Below are 20,249 nucleotides of genomic sequence, written 5' to 3'. Positions count from 1 at the left end.
AGAGAATGGACCCTGATAAACCCAGAGAATGGACCCTGATAAACCCAGAGAATGGACCCTGATAGACCCAGAGAATAGACCCTGATAAACAGAGAGAATGGTCCCTGATAGACCCAGAGAATGGACCCTGATAAACCCAGAGAATGGACCCTGATAAACCCAGAGAATGGTCCCTGATAGACCCAGAGAATGGACCCTGATAGACCCAGAGAATGGACCCTGATAAACCCAGAGAATGGACCCTGATAAACCCAGAGAATGGACCCTGATAAACCCACAGAATGGACCCTGATAGACCCAGAGAATGGACCCTGATAAACCCAGAGAATGGACCCTGATAGACCCAGAGAATGGACCCTGATAAACCCAGAGAATGGACCCTGATAGACCCAGAGAATGGTCCCTGATAAACCCACAGAATGGACCCTGATAAACCCAGAGAATGGACCCTGATAGACCCAGAGAATGGACCCTGATAAACCCAGAGAATGGACCCTGATAGACCCAGAGAATGGACCCTGATAAACCCAGAGAATGGACCCTGATAAACCCACAGAATGGACCCTGATAGACCCAGAGAATGGACCCTGATAAACCCAGAGAATGGACCCTGATAAACCCACAGAATGGACCCTGATAGACCCAGAGAATGGACCCTGATAAACCCAGAGAATGGACCCTGATAAACCCAGAGAATGGACCCTGATAGACCCAGAGAATAGACCCTGATAAACAGAGAGAATGGTCCCTGATAGACCCAGAGAATGGACCCTGATAAACCACAACTTGTTTCATCTTTTGCCTTTTTGTGCTGCCTTTTGCTATTTGCACCCATTTGTGTTCCTTTTTGTTAAAATTTGCCACTTTTTGCTGATTTTTGAACATTTTTTCTACTTTTTGCCAATTTGTGCAACATATTTTTGTAATTTTTCTCCTATTTTAACCCCTCTAAAGAGTTATTCATTCTTGCCCCTTTTTGTCCATTTTGCCTCCTTTAGTTCTGCTCTGAGTTTAATGTGAATGTATTTTGGTTCTGGTCTAGAAAGTTCCTGCTGGTCTTTGGTTTTTCTCCTGTCTCTTCTGTTTCTCTCCAGGCTGTGGCTCGGGGGCGTGGCTGACTGACTTTCTGGCTGAGTGCAGCGGCACACCTGATGTCACTCACCTCTCCAGAAAGACCGGTTCAGCCTCCACTACTCTGCTGGGTTCAGGAGAGTCTGGACTCTGCTCCTCCATCCTGATACTGAAAAATAACAGGAAATGTTTACATATAGATAATATGTTTATATAGTGATGATAAGTTGATGTTAGCTGTTGTTCAGTAGTTAAGCTGCTATGAAACAGTGATGATGATGATGATGATGATGATGATTGAGGAGGAATACCCTGTTTCATCAGCTGGATCATAAGTGATGCTTTGCTAAGCCCCTCCCTAGAATAGCCACTATCCAATCCAATGCAGGATTTGTCATGATCCAGGTTCTGATTTGTTATGTTTCTGAGATTCTCTAGTGTTTTCCTGTGTTTATTCTGTATAGTTCAGTTTAGTTTTTGGTCCCCCGTGTTTTCCTTGTTCTGTGATTTCCATGTTTTTAGTTTTACATTGTACTTAGGTTTTCTAGTTTGTATATTTCTGGTGTTTAGTTCTTAGGTGTTTCTTGTAGTCCTTGTGTTTCTGTGTATTTTGTGCCTTATGTTAGTTCATGCTCATGTTTAGTTACTCCTTGTATTTCATGTCTAGTTTTACTCCTCGTGTTTCATGTTTAGTAATTCTCTGCTTCATGTTAGTTTTACATTCCCTGTGTTTCATGTTTAGTTTTACTCCCTGTGTTTCTTGTGTAGTTTATTCCCTGTGCTTCTTGTTTAGTTGTTGCATGTTTTAGATTTACTCCCTGTGTTTCATGTTCAGTCTTCCTCCCTGTGTTTTAGTTTCCCTCCTTGTGTTTGGTTCTTTGTATCCTCCTGTGTTTCCTTTGTTCAGCTTCTAGTGTTTAGTTTTGTCATTCAGTCCTCGTGTGCTTCTTGTGTTAGGTTCCATGTTTCCTGTTTTACTTTGTAGTTTGCCTTCCCTTGTGTGTGATTCTAGTTTTGCATCCTGCCTCAGTTTCCCTCCACTGTGATTACCTTCACCAGTTTCACCTGTGTCTGATTGTCCACACCTGTCCTCCGTTGTTAATCACTCCCTGTGCATTTAAGCTCTGTGTCTCTCTGTGTCTGTGTCGGTTCATTGTTGATGTCTTCCCTGTTGTTACTCCTCGTGCTTCCTCGTGCTCCGAGTGGATTTTGTTTTGTTTCGTTTCATGGACTTTGATTTTGATTCCTGGTTTTTTGTTCGAGTAAGTTCTTTTGTTTCATTAAATCAGTCTTTTGTGTTATCTGCATTTGTGTCCTCCCTTTTGAGTTTTTCCTGAAACCTGACAGGATTAGTAGGAGTCTATTTTCAGACGCGTGCTCAGCTCTAATGAAATATCCATGTCCACTGTTCTTCATGTATGTCAGTCTTTTTATTTAGATCACTTCAATTTGAACACAGTCAATAATAACAATGTTCCACCTCATCCAAGCTCAGAATAATAAACATCAAATGTCCATTTCATTGAGGTTACTCAGGTTCACATGGTTCAAAAACTCCATGTTTTCATTCATGGACCTGAATGCAGTTTCCTGTCTTTATACTCACTATGAGCTAGAGCTCCATCTACTGTTCAAAGTCAGAAATACACTCAAATTATTTCAACACACTGTGGCTCCAACACTTCTCAGTGACCATGTTAGTCCTCATAAACTGATGAACTCAACTGTAACCACTGTTCATTTAAAACTATAAAATCAAACCCTCCTGGATTATTTCTATGATGATGGAGAGATGATGATGAATGAGAGACAACAGTGACGTGGTCATCATATCTATAGTTTTTATTTCATCATTTCTTACCTTCCATCTGCAGATTGTTTGAAGTTAATAAAGCCACCTTTAGACCGGTCACTCTTCATGGACACACAGCTGGGTTCAGGAGAGTCTGGGCTCTGCTCCTCCATCCTGATACTGAAAAACAACAAGATATGTTTAATTATTAATATGTGTATATAGAGATGATATGTTTATGGGTCAGTGACATATAACTCTTCATTCATTGAGGTTGCACCATCTGACACATGCAACTAATTTCAAATTAAATAGTTAAGTACTCAGACATGTTATCTTCTTATTGATGATGATGGCAGCAGAAATGAAGCTTTTCAGACGGAGGTTAAAATAAGGGTTTTTCTCTGGACGCCAGTGTGAGAAACACTGAGCTGTAAACCATGTAGGGGAGAGTGGGGTGAGTTGTGCCAGTTTTTACTCAAAGTGACTTTAAAGTGAGGCCATGACAGTAATGCCTCCAACTTAAGTATGTACATATATTTCAGGATGTGGTGCATCTCTGGGAACAATAACTTTGGATCTGAAATAAACTGTTTAAGAAATATAGCTTTCAGAAAAAAGGTGGTCTCGTGGCACAAGTTGCCCCCAGTGCGGGTTAAGTTGTGCCTTTGGGGAGAATACGTTGGGGTAAATTGTGCCAGTGATTACTGAAGATTATTGAAGTAAAACAGAACATTTTAATGTCATAAACTATAATGCTGTGTAAAAGCAAGACAAATTCAATACAAAATTACTCATTTAGGGTTTATTTAGGTATATCACCCTATTTAACTGATGGCATAAGTCATATTTTCTAGTTTTTGAGAAAACACACAAAAAAACTTAAATACACAATATTGATATTTGTGAATCATTTCAGGCAAAAAAGCTTTGGCAATAGATTCCTGTTGACATACAGTCTGTCCGTTATGCAACATATATGAATAAAGTCATTTAGGCCAATTCTGAACATCTCATTGTGACTTAGTACATTTAAAAACTGAATTAACTGCTCTTTAATAACAGTGTGAACTCAAAACTGAAATCAGTGTTAGCTAAATTAAACAAATGGCAGGTAAATCAAACACTGATGAGGCCCATCTCCTCACTCCTCCAGCTGTTTTTGGCCCTTCTTTGTTGGGTACTAGGTGTGTAGGTCTTGGTGTGTGGTTGTGTGGATTTGTTAGGGTAGGTGTGTCGGTGTGTGTCTGGGTGTGAGGGTCTGGGTGAGAGGGTGTGTGGGTTAGGGTCTAGGTCTGGGATTTATGTGTCTGGGTGTGTTGGTCTGCATGTGTGGGTCTGGATTTGTGGGTATTTGGGTCTGGTTGTGTGGGTGTCGGGGTTTGGGTGTGTCTGTGGGTCTGGGTTTATGGGTGTGCCACGGGCACAACTTAACCCAGACTCTTTGGCACAAATCACCCCAGTCTCACTATTTTGAAAAACTAGCATGATCCAGCAGTTTAGAGCTAACATCATGCTAACTGTATAGACTCACTGTGTAGCCTACTAAAGCACTAAAACATGTGAAATGTTTTCAAACTTGTCTATAATTGTTCACACACAACAATCAAAAAACCTTGATCATAGAAATTTTACTTTGAAAGGCAAAAATCAGTTTTTTGAGCTGAAATGTGCTTACCTCTCATGCCATGTGTCTGTCTTTTATGCAGGATGAGTAAAATGGATGGCTCTTCAAAAATATGTGGTCACATGACCAATTTCTTCTCTGGTTTTCTATAAACAATGGGTGGCACTACTTCCCCTCTGGCACAAATCCCCCCACTCTACCCTAATGCTACTACGTGGGTATCAGAGAGATGGTGTAGAGCCATGAAGAAAGGCTTCTTTAATGTGTAATCTTTGGTAAACGTCGAGGAATTAAAGGAAAGCGCAAAAAGGAGAGTGGATGTTCAGTACAATACAGGTAAATTTTCTAAAGTCAGATTTAGTAGCCAACAAACATAATAAATAAACAGAGTTTTGGAAAAAGAGATAACTCTTTTGTCATTTTCAACAAACTCTTGTGCACACTTTTACATGATTCAGATAGAAATCATGTAGAATAAAATGATCGAACAGAAACCATGTTTTTGCTGAAGTATAGGCTGGATGATTATGATCTCTTCAAGTCTTTCTAGATAAAAAACACGACCTTATCCACTCTCTAAAATGTTGGCAATCATGAACCTCTCTCAGGATTTGGTTTCTACTTTATCTTGGATCTTATACATAGAAAATATTATGAGGCGTTTAGACTAAGACTTTAGTCTGGTCTCCTGGTTCACATGTTGGCATATAAAGACCACCAGAAGGCCTATGCAGCCGCCCTCAAAGAAGCCCGGTCCAACTACTACTCCAACATCATCAGCAAGAGTCCTGGAAACTCCAAACAGCTTTTCTCCACTATAAACCATCCCCTCAACCCTCACGAATAAACCCACTCAGATTCCACAGCAGAACAGTGCAACAGGTTCCTCACATCCTTCAAGGATAAGATCAATTCCATCCGGTCTCAGCTCTCCAGCTCTCCTGTCCCATTTCTGCCTTCTGCTGACACTCAACCTGCCTCCTTCAGCACCTTTTCCACCGTTACACAGAGTGAAGTTGAAGGCTTCATTAAAAAGATGAAGCCTTCCACCTGCTCCCTGGATCCCTTCCCTACAGCACTCATCAAATCAAACCTGTCTGCCATAAGCCCCTTTATTACACATATAATAAACCATTCGTTACAGTCTGGCCATGTCCCCTCTTCACTCAAAACTGCAGTCATCAAACCCCTTCTAAAAAAACCCAACCTCGACCCTGGGATCCTCTCCAACTACCGGCCCATCTCACATCTTCCGTTCTTGTCCAAAGTGCTGGAAAAAGTTGTAGCCACTCAATTACAAGACCATCTGAAACTCCACTCACTGTATGAGAAATTTCAATCTGGTTTCTGCACTGCCCACAGCACAGAGACTGCATTGGTGAGTCATCAACGACCTTCTCGTGTCTGCTGACTCTGGTTCCCCCTCACTGCTCATCCTCCTTGACCTTACTGCGGCATTTGACACTGTTGACCACCACATCCTCCTAAACCGCCTCCACTCAGACAGTGGTCTCTGCCATAATACTCTTACCTGGTTCACCTCATATCTCACCAACAGAACTGAGTACGTCAGCCTGGGATGTGCCAGGTCCAAAACTGCCTCCGTCATCTGTGGTGTCCCTCAAGGCTCTGTCCTAGGACCCCTACTATTCATCCTCTACATGCTGCCACTGGGTCGTGTCATCAGCCGGCATGGAATATCATTCCATTGCTATGCTGATGACACTCAGCTATACCTGAGGACTGACCCTAACCCCTCCTCTACTCCAGCCTCTCCATCACCACCTACATCCTCCTCACCCCCTCTCCCCTCCCTCTCCAACTGCCTGGAGGAAATAAAGGCGTGGATGACTTGAAACTTCCTCCAGCTGAACAGCTCAAAAACTGAAGCCATTCTCATCGGCACCCCCCATCAGGTCCAATCTTCCTCCATAACCACCATCTCCTTATCCCCCTCTCAAACACAGTAACCAACCTCAGTGTAAAGCTCGACCCACATCTCACTTTTGGAAATCACATCAAATATCTGTACAAAACCTGCTTCCTCCATCTTAAGAACATTTCCAGGCTCTGCCCTTCCCTGACTTTTGCTGATGCTGAGAAACTCATTCATGCCTTTGTTTCCTCCAGGCTTGACTACTCTGCAATAGCCTGCTCATTGGAATACCCCAAAAAAACCTTCAAAAAATTCAATTCATCCAGAACAGTGCTGCCCGCATTCTCATGAAAATCCACAAACATGAACACATCACCCCCATTCTTCAGAACCTCCACTGGCTCCCAATAACCTCCAGAATCCACTATCAGATTGCTCTCCTCACCCACCTCTGCATCCATGGCAACGCCCCAGTCTACCTCAAAGACCTCCTCACCCCGCACACATCCTCTCGACACCTCCGGTCCCACGGCTCCAATCCTCAGGCTCTGGACTCTTTCAAAAAAGGTCTTAAGACTTTTCTGTTCACACAGGCCTTTCCAAACTGCTTTTAATGCTGTTTTTACTCTTTCTGATCTTATTGATTTGGTGTTTTTATGTCCTTTTGATTTTTAGCGTACTCTGTAGCACTTTGAGATTTTCCTTAATGAAAAGTGCATTATAAATAAAATGTGTTATTATTATTATTATTGTCTGACCTATTCGACTCCAATAATGTGGAAACAGATCACTTGAGAATGTTAATTTAGCCACTTCATTTTTAGTGAAAACAACAGTGTAAAACACACCACAATATAGAAATAAATCTTTTAAAGTTCAAAGATTTCTGGGGGAGGACGCCCCACACAAGTCTGAATAAAATCCTTCATGCCTGGCTGGTACCTGTGGGTGTGGTTTACTTTTTAGTAGTTTTTAGTTCATGGAAGGATAAAAATAAATAAAGGTGCTGAGTGAAGGACAGCTGTAAAGAAAAGATGAGGAAAGGACGGTAAAACCCCTCACAGCTGAAGAAGAAGATTCTAGAGAAGAGGAGAGCTGATGAAGAGGAGGGAGAGAAACAACAGACGTCAGGAAAAAAGGGAAGGACATGTGTGATGAGGAGAATTATTAAGAAAAGGCTGAGGATGCATTCAGATTTGAGGAATCATGAAACATGAAGTGAAAGAAAATGTAAAAAACAGGAGAATTGGGAGGTAGAGAAGAGGAAGTGAAAGAGAGGCAGTTACAGAAAAGATAGCAGAGAGTTGATGAGACTAAGATACATGTAAAACTTGATCTTTAATGGTAATATCATGGTCATAAATCTAAAAGCTCATTGTTTTTCTATTTTCCTCTTTCAGTGGAGCAAACTTCCATCCAGGAGTAAAAGAGTGGAGCAGAGAGAGAAAGGGAGAGAATGAAAGAAGATTAGAGGAGGAAGAGAGAGCAGAAAACAGAGAGAGTCAGAAAGGAACAGATCACATAGTACCTATAGATGAGGACAGTTTTTAGATTCTGTTATTCTATTTACCTTTGGAAAAAAAACAAACATACATAATTAGGTTACAGGTACAGACTCAACACTTTAAAATCATAAACACTGTTTCTAAGAGGAACTTTAAGTTCTCCTAAATAAAACATGTGCATTCAATGAATACAAATGGCTTCAAATCAGTTAAAAGTGTCTGTAAAGCAGGAAAAATCTCTCGGGGAGAATGCCCCTGGACCCTCTTGGGCTAAGCCCCTAATGTTGGCAAGGTCTAGCTCCGCCCCTGAGGAAAACTAACGTCAGACTCTAAATCCATACCTGGTCTTCCTCTGTCCCCCAGAGCTCTGTCAGACCGAGCTACCGTCCCACACACATGAAGAAGTGCTGTCGCTGATCTGGATTAGTCTGGTTTCCATTAGAACTTTTCTGAGTAGACCTGATGACTGCTCACTCACTTTGAGATGTTTCTGCATTAAAACAGAAGTAACTTCAGAGTGGGAAGTGCTGTGCACATCTGATGCTGCATTCATGGGTAGTCAGATATTAGAGATTTACTCCTAGAAATGTCCGATGTGTCCCAACTTCTCTTTGAATTCAAAGCTGTCAGCTGGGGAGGTAAGGTGTTTTTTAATTTCCTCCTCTGTGGATCTATCCATGAGCATCTGGACAGTACAGGGACTACAGTCCTCAATGGACTCGGGACCAGGATCCAGTCATGAGTCTGGATCTGTTTGGAGCATCTCTCTCTCCAGCTGTCCTATCACAATGTCACATGATCAAATCCTTTCCTTCATCCGACAAACAGTCCTGAACCTTGATGCCAAACACCTCTGATAAACGTTTTATAACATCTTTCCAGAATTTCTGAATTGTTGTACATTCCCATAAACAGTGAAGAAGGGTACCTTTCTCATCAAAACATGTATTACAGTATCTGGAATGTTAGCAGACACGTGATGAAGTTTGACCGGAGTTAAGTATGTCCTCATCAACCATTTATATTGCAGTAATATGAACCTTGTATTTATCGTCTGCTTTTGGGCCTTTAAACATGCTTCTCTCCATGTTTCCTCATTAATGTCTTCTTGGATATCAACTTTCCATGCATTCAATCTATCCATGGCCGAATGTTCAGTGTTAGACATCCATAAATTATAATACTTAGAGAGGTAATATTTAAAGAAATGTTTTTGATGAATTTGGTATTTCTCACTTAATTGCTCAAAAGTAAGCAAAATTCCATCCTGATGAAGATCTTTTATTTTCTGAATGCCTTTTATACTCCAAGACTTTAATCCTCCATCTTTTTTCCCTGGTGTAAACGGCTCATTACCCCAAATAGAAGTGAACTGAGACAATTCTGGCACACCACCAACATGTTTATGTGCTTCATGCCAAACTGAAATGGTATTTTTCAGAAGAGGATTTTTTGTCCATCTTTTTAATGTCTTAATATCTGAGGAGTATAGATAAACTTTTAAAGCCAAGTCTGGGATGGAGGTTTGCTCAATCCCGACCCAGGCTGGAGGTGAGGTTAAACAAAAATAGTGTGATGCTGATGTCAACTGTGCAGCCATGTAATACCATCTTAGATTAGGAAGTTGAAGTCCCCCCCTTTCACAAGGCAAATATAATCATTTTAGATGAAGTCAAGCGTTCCTGCTATTCCAAATGAACTGGCTAAATAATTGATTGAGTTTGTTGTAAAAGAGGTTTGGTAATGGTAAAGGAAGAGTTTGGAATTAATACAAAATTTAGGTAGAGTTATCATTTTTATGATATTTATTCGTCCTATCATTGATATAGGTAGACTAGACCACCGATTCAATGCTTCAGAGACTTCTTCCACCAGGGGGGATCCTATAGATTTTTAATCAGTTCTGACATGAACTGATTTTTTTCCAGCTCCTCTAATTATTGTTGTGAAGATGAGGAATTTCAACAAAGAATCAACAAGAAAAGCGCAGACCTCCGCCATTAGCCCTATCTCCCAATAGTACAGAATCCTTTAAAAAATTCCTGGATCCAGATGGTCATCCGGATCACTCCTAAAATCTAATCACTTCTTCCTTGTGCCATTTCTGACAATTCCTGAAAATTTCATCATAATCCGTTTGCAACTTTTTAAGTTATGCTGCTAACAAACAAACTAATGAATGAACGAACAAACCCACCCGATCACATAACCTCCTTGGTGGAGATAATAAATCAAAACTTCATGACTGTCAAGCTCTACTCGTATACCTACTCTGTTAAATGCAGTTTCTCCACTATAATAATAATTATTATTAATATTTTATAACATAGCTGTGATTCATTTTCAGACAGATGAGATTTAACCTCTCCTGTGTATTATTATTTTTTTTTTCTTGCAGGCACACCCCAGCTGATGCTGACAGCGGCCCCAGTGTACCCGTGGCCCCTCAGCAGGCTTACAGCTATGGCTCCCAGGCGCCTGCAGGATCCAGTCAGACAGCACCTCAGCCAGGATTTGGCTACAGCATGTAAAGACCCCCCCAACCTGACCTGTACCCCCTCTTTTCTCTGCACACCAGGCTGGAGCCACCATCCATCCACCTCCCACAGTCCTTCACCAGACCTTGAAAATTATTATTGTCTCTCTGCCCCCTACTGGCAGCACAGGATATTGTACAAAACACTTTTCTTTTTTTATTTTGTTTTTTCTCTGTTTTCATGAAGGACTTAGTTTATTTCTGTTGTCAAAGAAAAAGCATCACAAAGATGAATTTTCTCACATTCTGTATTGACTAGATTCATTTTTCTTGTCTATTTTATTTAATTGGGAAATGGTTTCTGTACATTGGGGGGGCTTTTTGTGGGAAGAGCTAGTCCTCTTCCTGGTTTAAAATAAAAACAAGGTCTGTTGTGAAGCATCTGATTTGCCCTCTGTAGTGAGAAGAATAAATGTAGAACCTTTGTTTTCCTTTTTGACGTGTGTGAGCAGCTTCTTCTGTCCCACTGTAAACTGCATTTCATCATTGTATATTCAGACAGAATAAAATGCTGATATGTTTCTCTATATTTCAACACCAGACTGCCGCTTCTATGACCACCCTCCTGAAACACTACGGGCTCTATTTTCAAGGCACAGCGCAGGGTGGCGCAGGGTGGAGGAGCGTGGTGCACCCTGCGCAGTGGTAATTCCATCCGGTGCACCACCGTGCGCAGCCAATTTGGTAGACCAGGCTGCACCGAGATGGGTGTGGCGGCGCACCAGGGGGAGGTGTCGACAGATTCAGCTTGGCACAGTGACAATTTCGCGCCAAAACATTGCGCGGAAGGTGCACTGAAAGCCCGCCAACTCCAGCCTGGTCTATTCTCGGCGCAGGTGAAGCGCACCCGGTGTAGTGGTCATTTGGCTGACAGACGTGCAGTGTGCACACCTCAAAAAAACCTCAAAGGCAGGTTTCCAGAGTGTCAGGCACATTTCAATGCAATAAACAATCACAGCAACCACTATTTAATGTAACCATCTGAATCAGCATATACATTTGTATCTATATAAATTGTCCCGTCACATCTGATGTCAGATCAAAGATGTTTGTCACGCGTAATTGAAACTCAACCTGATGGCAGCTGGGAGTGATAAAAACTAGCAAATTCACATCTCTCAGCCAACCACAAACAGCCACGGCATCCGATACGGAGTATATATTCAGCTTCTGTCATCTCATGAAATTCAAAAGAAAAGAAAAAAGAGAGAGACGCTCGCTGAAAAAATATAAGTCAGTCAGTGTCTTAAGGATTTACCTGTGATTGCCCATATTTCTCTGTTTTAATCTTTATTCTTAACATGATCTAAAAAGATGGAGTACATTATTGCAAGGAGGATGAGGAGGAGATACCGGGAGAGAATATATCACCAAAGGTTCTCCTATTTGGTGATGACAGAGCAGGACTGCAGGTGGATCACAAGCATGATGCCTGGATTAGCCTGCTGCTGGGTTTAATGTAATTGTCACTTGATTTTGTACTCCTATTCATGACACAGGAACAGATTACATCTGTTCCGCGAGGTGGTCCACATGGTGATGCGCATTGTGGCCTCTGCTGCGCAGCCCGGTGGCCCCTGCGCTCTCCCAGTTGCTGTAAAGGTGACAGCGGCTCTGACCTTCTTCGACACCGGGTCTTACCAGCGCACTGTGCCCACGGTGTGCCTTCTTTGCTCTGACAGCTTTTTTTTTGGCCCTTCTCCTTACATCATTGAACCGTTTTTTTTACATTGGGCAGCGGCTCTCAGAATATCTGGGCAAACTTGATTGACAATATTAGTAACTTCCTCCCAGGCAGTTTTTGCATCATCGGCCCGTGGAGGTCTGTTAGCATTTCTATATATTCTGGTACTGCGAGCTTGGACCTCCTGGACCAGCACATCAATTTCCTCCTGGGAGAAGTTTGGCCGCCTGGAGCTGCTGCTGCTGTCTTCGTCCATGGTGGTGGCGAGGTGAAATTAGCACTGCGCCTTGCCCGCAGTGCATTTGATTGGTGAAGATTACACTCGGCTGTGTTAAACCCACTCACACCTTCTCTCCTCCCTCTTTGCCACTTGCGCTGGTGGGAGGGACGGAGACGTGGGTGCGCCACGCTGCGCCGGACTGCACCATGTACGACAATTGCAAAATGCCCTGGACACACCCCGTTGTGCACTCAAGATATTTGATTGTGCATTCTCAGGATTATAATGAATAAAACAGCAGTTTTGTTTTCTACTTAAAAAAATAAAGGCTTTCTGTTTGTCACTAACAGTTTCATTTGTCTTTCTTTATGCTTGTGTGCAGAAGAGAAACTGTAAAGGAAGCAGGCTTCACATACGGCCACAAAAAAGGGAAGTGATGGGATAGTCTCCAAAAGAAGAACAAAAAAAATCCCTACTGTTTTTCACCAGTGAACTAAAATGTCTCACATTTCTCAAAAATATCTTCCCAGCCAATAGGAGTGGTTCTGCTGCTTATAGATGCAGAAAAGCAACTTTGTGCCTTTGAAATAAAGAGCGTCAGTTATCAGCTGTTAAAAACGTAAATATCACATTGACATAAGTGTTCAGACCTTTTGCTCAGTTTATACGGCCTCAAGTCTTTCTGAACATGATGCAATAAGCTTTGGAATTTAGGATTTTTGCCGTTCTCCTTTGCAGATCCTCTCAAGCTCAGTCAGGTTGGATGGGGACTATCAGTGTATCGACATTTTCAGGTCTCTCCAGAGATACTTGACTGGGTTCAAGTCAGGCCTTTGACTGGGCCACTCTGTGACATTCAGAGTGTCTTGGCTGTGTGTCATCGTCATGTTAGAACAGGTTCTCATTGATGATTTCTCTCTACTTTCCTCCATTCAGCTTTCCCTGCTGCTGAATAAACCCCACAGCATGATGCTGCCACCTCCATGCTTCACTGTTGGGATGGTTTTGGGCAGGTGAAGCACAGAGCCCAGTGTCCTCCAGCCTGAACAGCTCAATCTTCATCATGATTTAATTTTATCCAACATTTCCATGTCTCTGCATTATTTAACTTGAAGTTTGGTAACTCAACAGGTCAGGCCCTTAACTTTCTTTTATTTCTGAATTTATTTCTGTTGTGTGAATTTTCCCCGGTGGAAACTTTATTTACTTATTATTAGAGCTACTTATGAATGCTTACAGTCTCTGTTTATGCAAAGTTCACCAAAAAAACAGGATTTCCTGGATTTGGGTAATGATCAGTAAAAACGACCACCTGTACAGCCTTTTTTCCACAGAAACCTCTATTAAAACATTACAGACCGACATATTTCTGCAGTCATGTCACCCATGAAAACTTCAAGAATGCAGGCTCAAGGATTTGGGCCATAATGGGATGAGACCACTTCAGTGAATTAAGCAGCTCATCATAGAAACACCAGCACCCTCTGATGGTTGAAAAATACATAAACAGATTGGTATATAGTAACATTGTGCTGACACGGTCACTAACAACATTGAATTAGGCCATCCTTTAACTCCTAAATGATCTAGTTTAATTTTTCTTTGGCAGAATGATAACAGAAGATGAAACAACATGGTTTTAATCACTGAATATGCTTTTGTTGAACTGCACTGAAATCCAGAAAAATAATGAATATTTGTTTTATGACAAAGCCACATCTCTCTGTATTTCATCATCCTTTTAACGTCTGCAGTTCTTTATCTGCTGTTAAACAGAGTAAATCAAAACTGTCACTCACTCTGTGGTTTTCTGGAGCATCAAAATACATTTCATTTGTTTACCAGAAGATTAGGGAGACATTTTCACAACACAGGAAACAACGAAGCATTGTTGAATCATTTAATTAAGAGGAAAACTTCTTTGTATTCTTCCTTGTTGTTACTGGAACATTTTAAGCAGGTCAGAGCTGTAAGACCTGTAAACAAGGAAAACAATCACCTTCTTTGGAATACACTAAACTCCGATTTTCTTCTTTCTAGACTTTCTTTTCATTGCCTTAATGAACATCTGAGAAAGTATTCACAGGGCTCCTCCTCACTAGGAAGTGTAGAAGAATCATCCCCTTAAGATAAAAAGAGACACACTTCCTGAGCTCTCTGCTCTGAGAGCTCACTGGGACACACAGATCGGTGATATTTGTGACATTTTGTAAACTTTAAATGTAATCCTTAAAAAACTTTGGGTCAACGAACATTTAAGCAGAACTAATGCTCTCGTTGTCCTTCTGTCAATGAGAGAACAGCCCAAAATTCTAACACCAGATAGTGGACCCTGATAGACCCAGAGTAGAGAACCCTGAAAAACTCAGAGAACAAACCCTGATAAACCCAAGGAATGGACCCTGATAAACCCAGAGAATGGACCCTGATAGACCCAGAGAATGGACCCCTGATAGACCCAGAGTAGAGAACCCTGAAAAACTCAGAGAACAAACCCTGATAAACCCAGAGAACGGACCCTGATAAACCCAAGGAATGGACACCTGATAAATCCAGAGACCGAACCCTGATAAATTCAGCGAATGTACCCTGATAAGCCCAGAGAATGGACCCTGATAAACCCAGAGAATGGACCCTGATAAACCCAGAGAACAAACCCTGATAAACTCAGAGACCAGAACCCTGATAAACCCAGAGAAAGGACCCTGATAAATCCAGAGAATGGACCCTGATAAACCCAGAGAATGGACCCTGATAAACCCAGAGAATGGACCCCTGATAAACCCAGAGACCAGAACCCTGATAAACCCAGAGAACGGACCCTGATAAAACCAGAGAACAGAACCCTGATGAACCCACAGAATGGACCCTGATAAATCCAGAGAATGGACCCTGATAAACCCAGAGAACAGAACCCTGATAAACCCACATAATGGACCCTGATAAACCCAGAGAATGGACCCTGATAAACTCAGGGACCAGAACCCTGATAAACCCAGAGCATGGACCCCTGATAAACCCAGAGACCAGAACCCTGATAAACCCAGAGAATGGACCCCTGATAAATCCAGAGAAAGGACCCTGATAAACCCAGAGAATGGACCCCTGATAAATCCAGAGAATGGACCCTGATAAACCCAGAGAACAGAACCCTGATAAACCCAGAGAACGGACCCTGATAAACCCAAGGAATGGACACCTGATAAATCCAGAGACCGAACCCTGATAAATTCAGCGAATGTACCCTGATAAGCCCAGAGAATGGACCCTGATAAACCCAGAGAATGGACCCTGATAAACCCAGAGAACAAACCCTGATAAACTCAGAGACCAGAACCCTGATAAACCCAGAGAATGGACCCCTGATAAATCCAGAGAAAGGACCCTGATAAACCCAGAGAATGGACCCCTGATAAATCCAGAGAATGGACCCTGATAAACCCAGAGAACAGAACCCTGATAAACCCAGAGAATGGACCCTGATAAACCCAGAGAATGGACCCTGATAAACCCAGAGAATGGACCCTGATAAACCCAGAGAATGGACCCTGATAAACCCAGAGAATGGACCCTTATAAACCCAGAGAATGGACCCTGATAAACCCAGAGAACAAACCCTGATAAACTCAGAGACCAGAACCCTGATAAACCCAGAGAATGGACCCTGATAAACCCAGAGAAAGGACCCTGATAAATCCAGAGAATGGACCCTGATAAACCCAGAGAATGGACCCCTGATAAACCCAGAGACCAGAACCCTGATAAACCCAGAGAACGGACCCTGATAAAACCAGAGAACAGAACCCTGATGAACCCACAGAATGGACCCTGATAAATCCAGAGAATGGACCCTGATAAACCCAGAGAACAGAACCCTGATAAACCCACATAATGGACCCTGATAAACCCAGAGAATGGACCCTGATAAACTCAGGGACCAGAACCCTGATAAACCCAGAGCATGGACCCCTGATAAACCCAGAGACCAGAACCCTGATAAACCCAGAGAATGGACCCCTGATAAATCCAGAGAAAGGACCCTGATAAACCCAGAGAATGGACCCTGATAAACACAGAGAATGGACCCTGATAAATCCAGAGAATGTCTCCTGATAAACCCAGAGAATGGACCCTGATAAACCCAGAAAATGGACCCTGGTAAACCCAGAGAATGGACCCCTGATAAACCCAGAGATTGGACCCTGATAAATCCAGAGAATGTCTCCTGATAAACCCAGAGAATGGACCCTGATAAACCCAGAAAATGGACCCTGGTAAACCCAGAGAATGGACCCCTGATAAACCCAGAGATTGGACCCTGATAAACCCAGAGAATGGACCCCTGATAAACCCAGAGAATGGACCCCTGATAAATCCAGAGAATGGACCCCTGATAGACCCAGATAATGGACCCCTGATAAACCCAGAGATTGGACCCCTGATAGACCCAGATAATGGACCCCTGATAAACCCGGAAGATGGACCCTGATAAATCCAGAGACTGAACCCTGATAAATCCAGAGAATGGACCCTGATAAACCCAGAGAATGGACCTCTGATAAAATCAAGAGACTGAACCCTGAGAAATCTGGAGAATGGACCCTGATAAGCCCAGAGAATGGACCCTGATAAACCCAGAAAATGGACCCTGGTAAACCCAGAGAATGGACCCCTGATAGACCCAGAGAATGGACCCCTGTTAAACCCAGAGAATGGACCCCTGATAAATCCAGAGACTGAACCCTGATAAATCCAGAGAATGGACCCTGATAGACCCAGAGAATGGACCCCTGATAGACCCAGAGAATGGACCCTGATAAACCCAGAGATATACTGTTTTTTTACAGCATAATAAGACAGTTTGCTGGAAACAAAGAATTAAAAAAATGTCAGTGGTAAAAGTACTGGTGATTTAATGGACTATATTAATATTAGGAGGAAAATAAATGAATATGAATAAATAAGCCTGGACTGTTTGAGGTATTTATCCATGTAGGGGAGATTGGGTTGATTTGTGCCAGAGGGGAAGTAGTGCCACCCATTGTTTATAGAAAACCAGAGAAGAAATTGGTCATGTGACCACATATTTTTGAAGAGCCATCCATTTTACTCATCCTGCATAAAAGACAGACACATGGCATGAGAGGTAAGCACATTTCAGCTCAAAAAACTGTTTTTTGCCTTTCAAAGTAAAATTTCTAAGATCAAGGTTTTTTGATTGTTGTGTGTGAACAATTATAGACAAGTTTGAAAACATTTCACATGTTTTAGTGCTTTAGTAGGCTACACAGTGAGTCTATACAGTTAGCATGATGTTAACTCTAAACTGCTGGATCATGCTAGTTTTTCAAAATAGTGGGGCTGGGGTGATTTGTGCCAAAGAGTCTGGGTTAAGTTGTGCCTGTGGCACACCCATGAACCCAGACCCACAGACACACCCAAACCCTGACACCCACACAACCAGACCCAAATACCCACAAACCCAGACCCACACATGCAGACCAACACACCCAGAGACACAAATCCCAGACCAGCAGGCCTAGACCCTATCCCACACACCCTCTCACCCAGACCCACACACACCGACACACCTACCCTAACAAATCCACACAACCACACACCAAGACCTACACACAGAGAACCCAGTAAAGAAGGGCCAAGAACAGCTGGAGGAGTGAGGAGATGGGCCTCATCAGTGTTTGATTTACCTGCCATTTGTTTAATTTAGCTAACACTGATTTTAGTTTTGGGTTTGCACTGTTATTAAAGAGCAGTTTATTCAGTGTTTAAGTGGCCTAAGTTACAATGAGATGTTCATACATCGGCCTATATCACTTTATTGAATGATTCACAAATATCATATATTGTGTATTTAAGTTTTTGTGTTCTCCCAAAAACTAGAAAATGGGTCTTATGCCATTAGTTTAATAGGGTAATGATATCTAAATAAAACTTAATTGAGTAATTTTGTATTGAATTTGTCTTGCTTTTATACAGCGTTACAGTTTATGACATTAAAATGTTCTGTTTTACTTCAATAATCTTCAATAATCACTGGCACAATTTACCCCAACGTATTCTCCCCAAAGGCACAACTTACCCTGCACTGGGGACAAGTTGTGCCACGAGACCACCTTTTTTCTGAAAGCTATATTTCTTAAACAGTTTATTTCAGATACAAAGTTATTGTTCCCAGAGATGCACCACATCCTGAAATATATGTACTTACTTAAGTTGCAGGCATTACTGTCATGGCCTCACTTTTAAGTCACTTTGAGTAAAAACTGGCACAACTCACCCCACTCTCCCCTACACAGAATTAACATTTTCTCTCTCATCATTTATCTATTTATTAAACTCAATAATAAATAAACCTTTCCACCAAACAATACAATCATGGATTGAAAATGTCATTCCTGCTGTGTACATAGATTATTCTGCTGGCCTCCATGGGCCCCCTGTTAGATAAAGAGGTTTTTTCCTGGTATTGATGGTCTGATCAAAGAATGCTAGTTTTAGTGTCTGAGTCAGTGTGAATGGAGTCTAGCTCTCTCTCTGGATCACTTAGGGGCTCAAAAACGCCCAGGCATGGTACGGATGGTGCGGCCAAACTGGTGATGGAAATGCAAATCAGCACAGCTTGGTTTGGCTTGGCGCAGCCAAAAGCCATTGTGGAAAAACTCCATTAGTGAGAGTGACTGCGCCCCAAATCCTCTGTCTCAGCTTGAACTAATCTTTAGGAAAACTAAAGTCAGACTTTAAATCCATACCTGGTCTTCCTCTGTCCCCCAGAGCTCCGTCAGACCGAGCTACCGTCCCACACACATGAAGAAGTGTTGTTGTTGATCCGGATTAGTCTGGTTTCTGTTAGACCTGAACTTTTCTGAGTAGACCTGATGACTGCTCACTCACTTTGAGACGTTTCTACATGAAAATGAAAGTTAACTTCAGAGTGGGGGAGGACTGCACTCATCTGGTGCTGCATTCACTGGTAGTCGGGCATTAGAGAGTCACTGTCCCAACATTTCTTTGAATTCAAAGCTGTCACCTGGTAAGATTAGAGTCTTTTTTTTTCTCCTCGGTAGATCAATCCTTGAGCATCCAGACAGTACAGAGACTACAGTCCTCAATGGACTCAGGAGGACAAGGATCCAGTCACGGGTCTGGATCTGTTTGGAGCATCTCTCTCTCTTTAGCTGTCTTATCACAATGTCACATGATCAAATTATCACCTTCATCAGACAAACAGTCCTGATGAAAGTTAGTTAATTTATTAATTATTAGTTGTAGAGCATTTATCAGGACCTATTATCTGGTTCACTCTCTTTTCCCCAGAAATCTGTCCTGTCCTGAGCCTTCAGCAGGTCTTCCTTTTTCTAATAAAATCCTGAGTGAGTTTATGAGTTGGTATTTAAAGGTCTATATGTGGAGTGAGTTCATGAAAAAGATGTAAAATGTATAGTTTCAAAACTCCTCTCTGTCCTTCTTTCAGGATGTTCATGCTTTCCAAATCAAACTAAACTTTATTTCTGCCTACTGCTGATATTTCTCTGTCTGAAGACAGTCTATACCAGTGGTTCTCAATCTTTTAGCCATATTGTCTTAAAATACTTTAGCAAGAGCCACAATCCAAAGCCAGAGATGTAGGAAGATCCACAGATTAGCTGATCCACTGTAATTAAATGGGATGCAATAGCCCACATAAAAATTATATATATATATATATATATATATATAGGGTATACAGTGCCTAACAAATGTATTAGACCACCTGTCATATCTGTCTCAGAGACCATCCAGCATCATGAAGTGCTTTAATGCGGACTCTTTCATTTTCAGTCAGCTCTCCACGTTTTACCATTTTGAACAGGAATGAGGAATTTCAAACTGAATTCACCCAAATTTGAGCCGCCTCACTGGGCTTCTCTGAGAAGTCAG

At 42.0% G+C, this 20,249-nt stretch overlaps 1 protein-coding gene across 7 annotated transcripts in view; it reads right to left on the bottom strand.

The window, feature by feature from the left end:
- LOC121520092 (NLR family CARD domain-containing protein 3-like) overlaps positions 1–19,204 on the bottom strand; it is a 43,921-nt gene extending 24,717 nt beyond the window's left edge. For 3 of the 7 annotated variants that reach the window (XM_041803350.1, XM_041803354.1, XM_041803353.1), the window contains exons 1-3: positions 8,213–8,349; positions 2,933–3,043; positions 1,163–1,240 (exon numbers count right to left, since the gene is read on the bottom strand). In XM_041803350.1, the coding sequence (XP_041659284.1) occupies positions 1,163–1,240; positions 2,933–3,036 (182 nt within the window). In that variant the 5' untranslated portion in view covers positions 3,037–3,043; positions 8,213–8,349. Of the gene's footprint in view, positions 1–1,162; positions 1,241–2,932; positions 3,044–8,212; positions 8,350–19,081 lie in introns of those variants that run through there. The other 4 variants (XM_041803352.1, XM_041803356.1, XM_041803351.1 and 1 more) reach the window with 3 other exon arrangements.
- Positions 19,205–20,249: the final 1,045 nt, after the last annotated feature.

The sequence above is a fragment of the Cheilinus undulatus genome, linkage group 13 (genome assembly GCF_018320785.1).
Source record: "Cheilinus undulatus linkage group 13, ASM1832078v1, whole genome shotgun sequence".
Classification (NCBI taxonomy): Eukaryota; Metazoa; Chordata; class Actinopteri; order Labriformes; family Labridae; genus Cheilinus; species Cheilinus undulatus.
The sequence above is the reverse complement of the archived record's forward strand: the minus strand, read 5'-3'. Positions and strand labels throughout refer to the sequence as shown.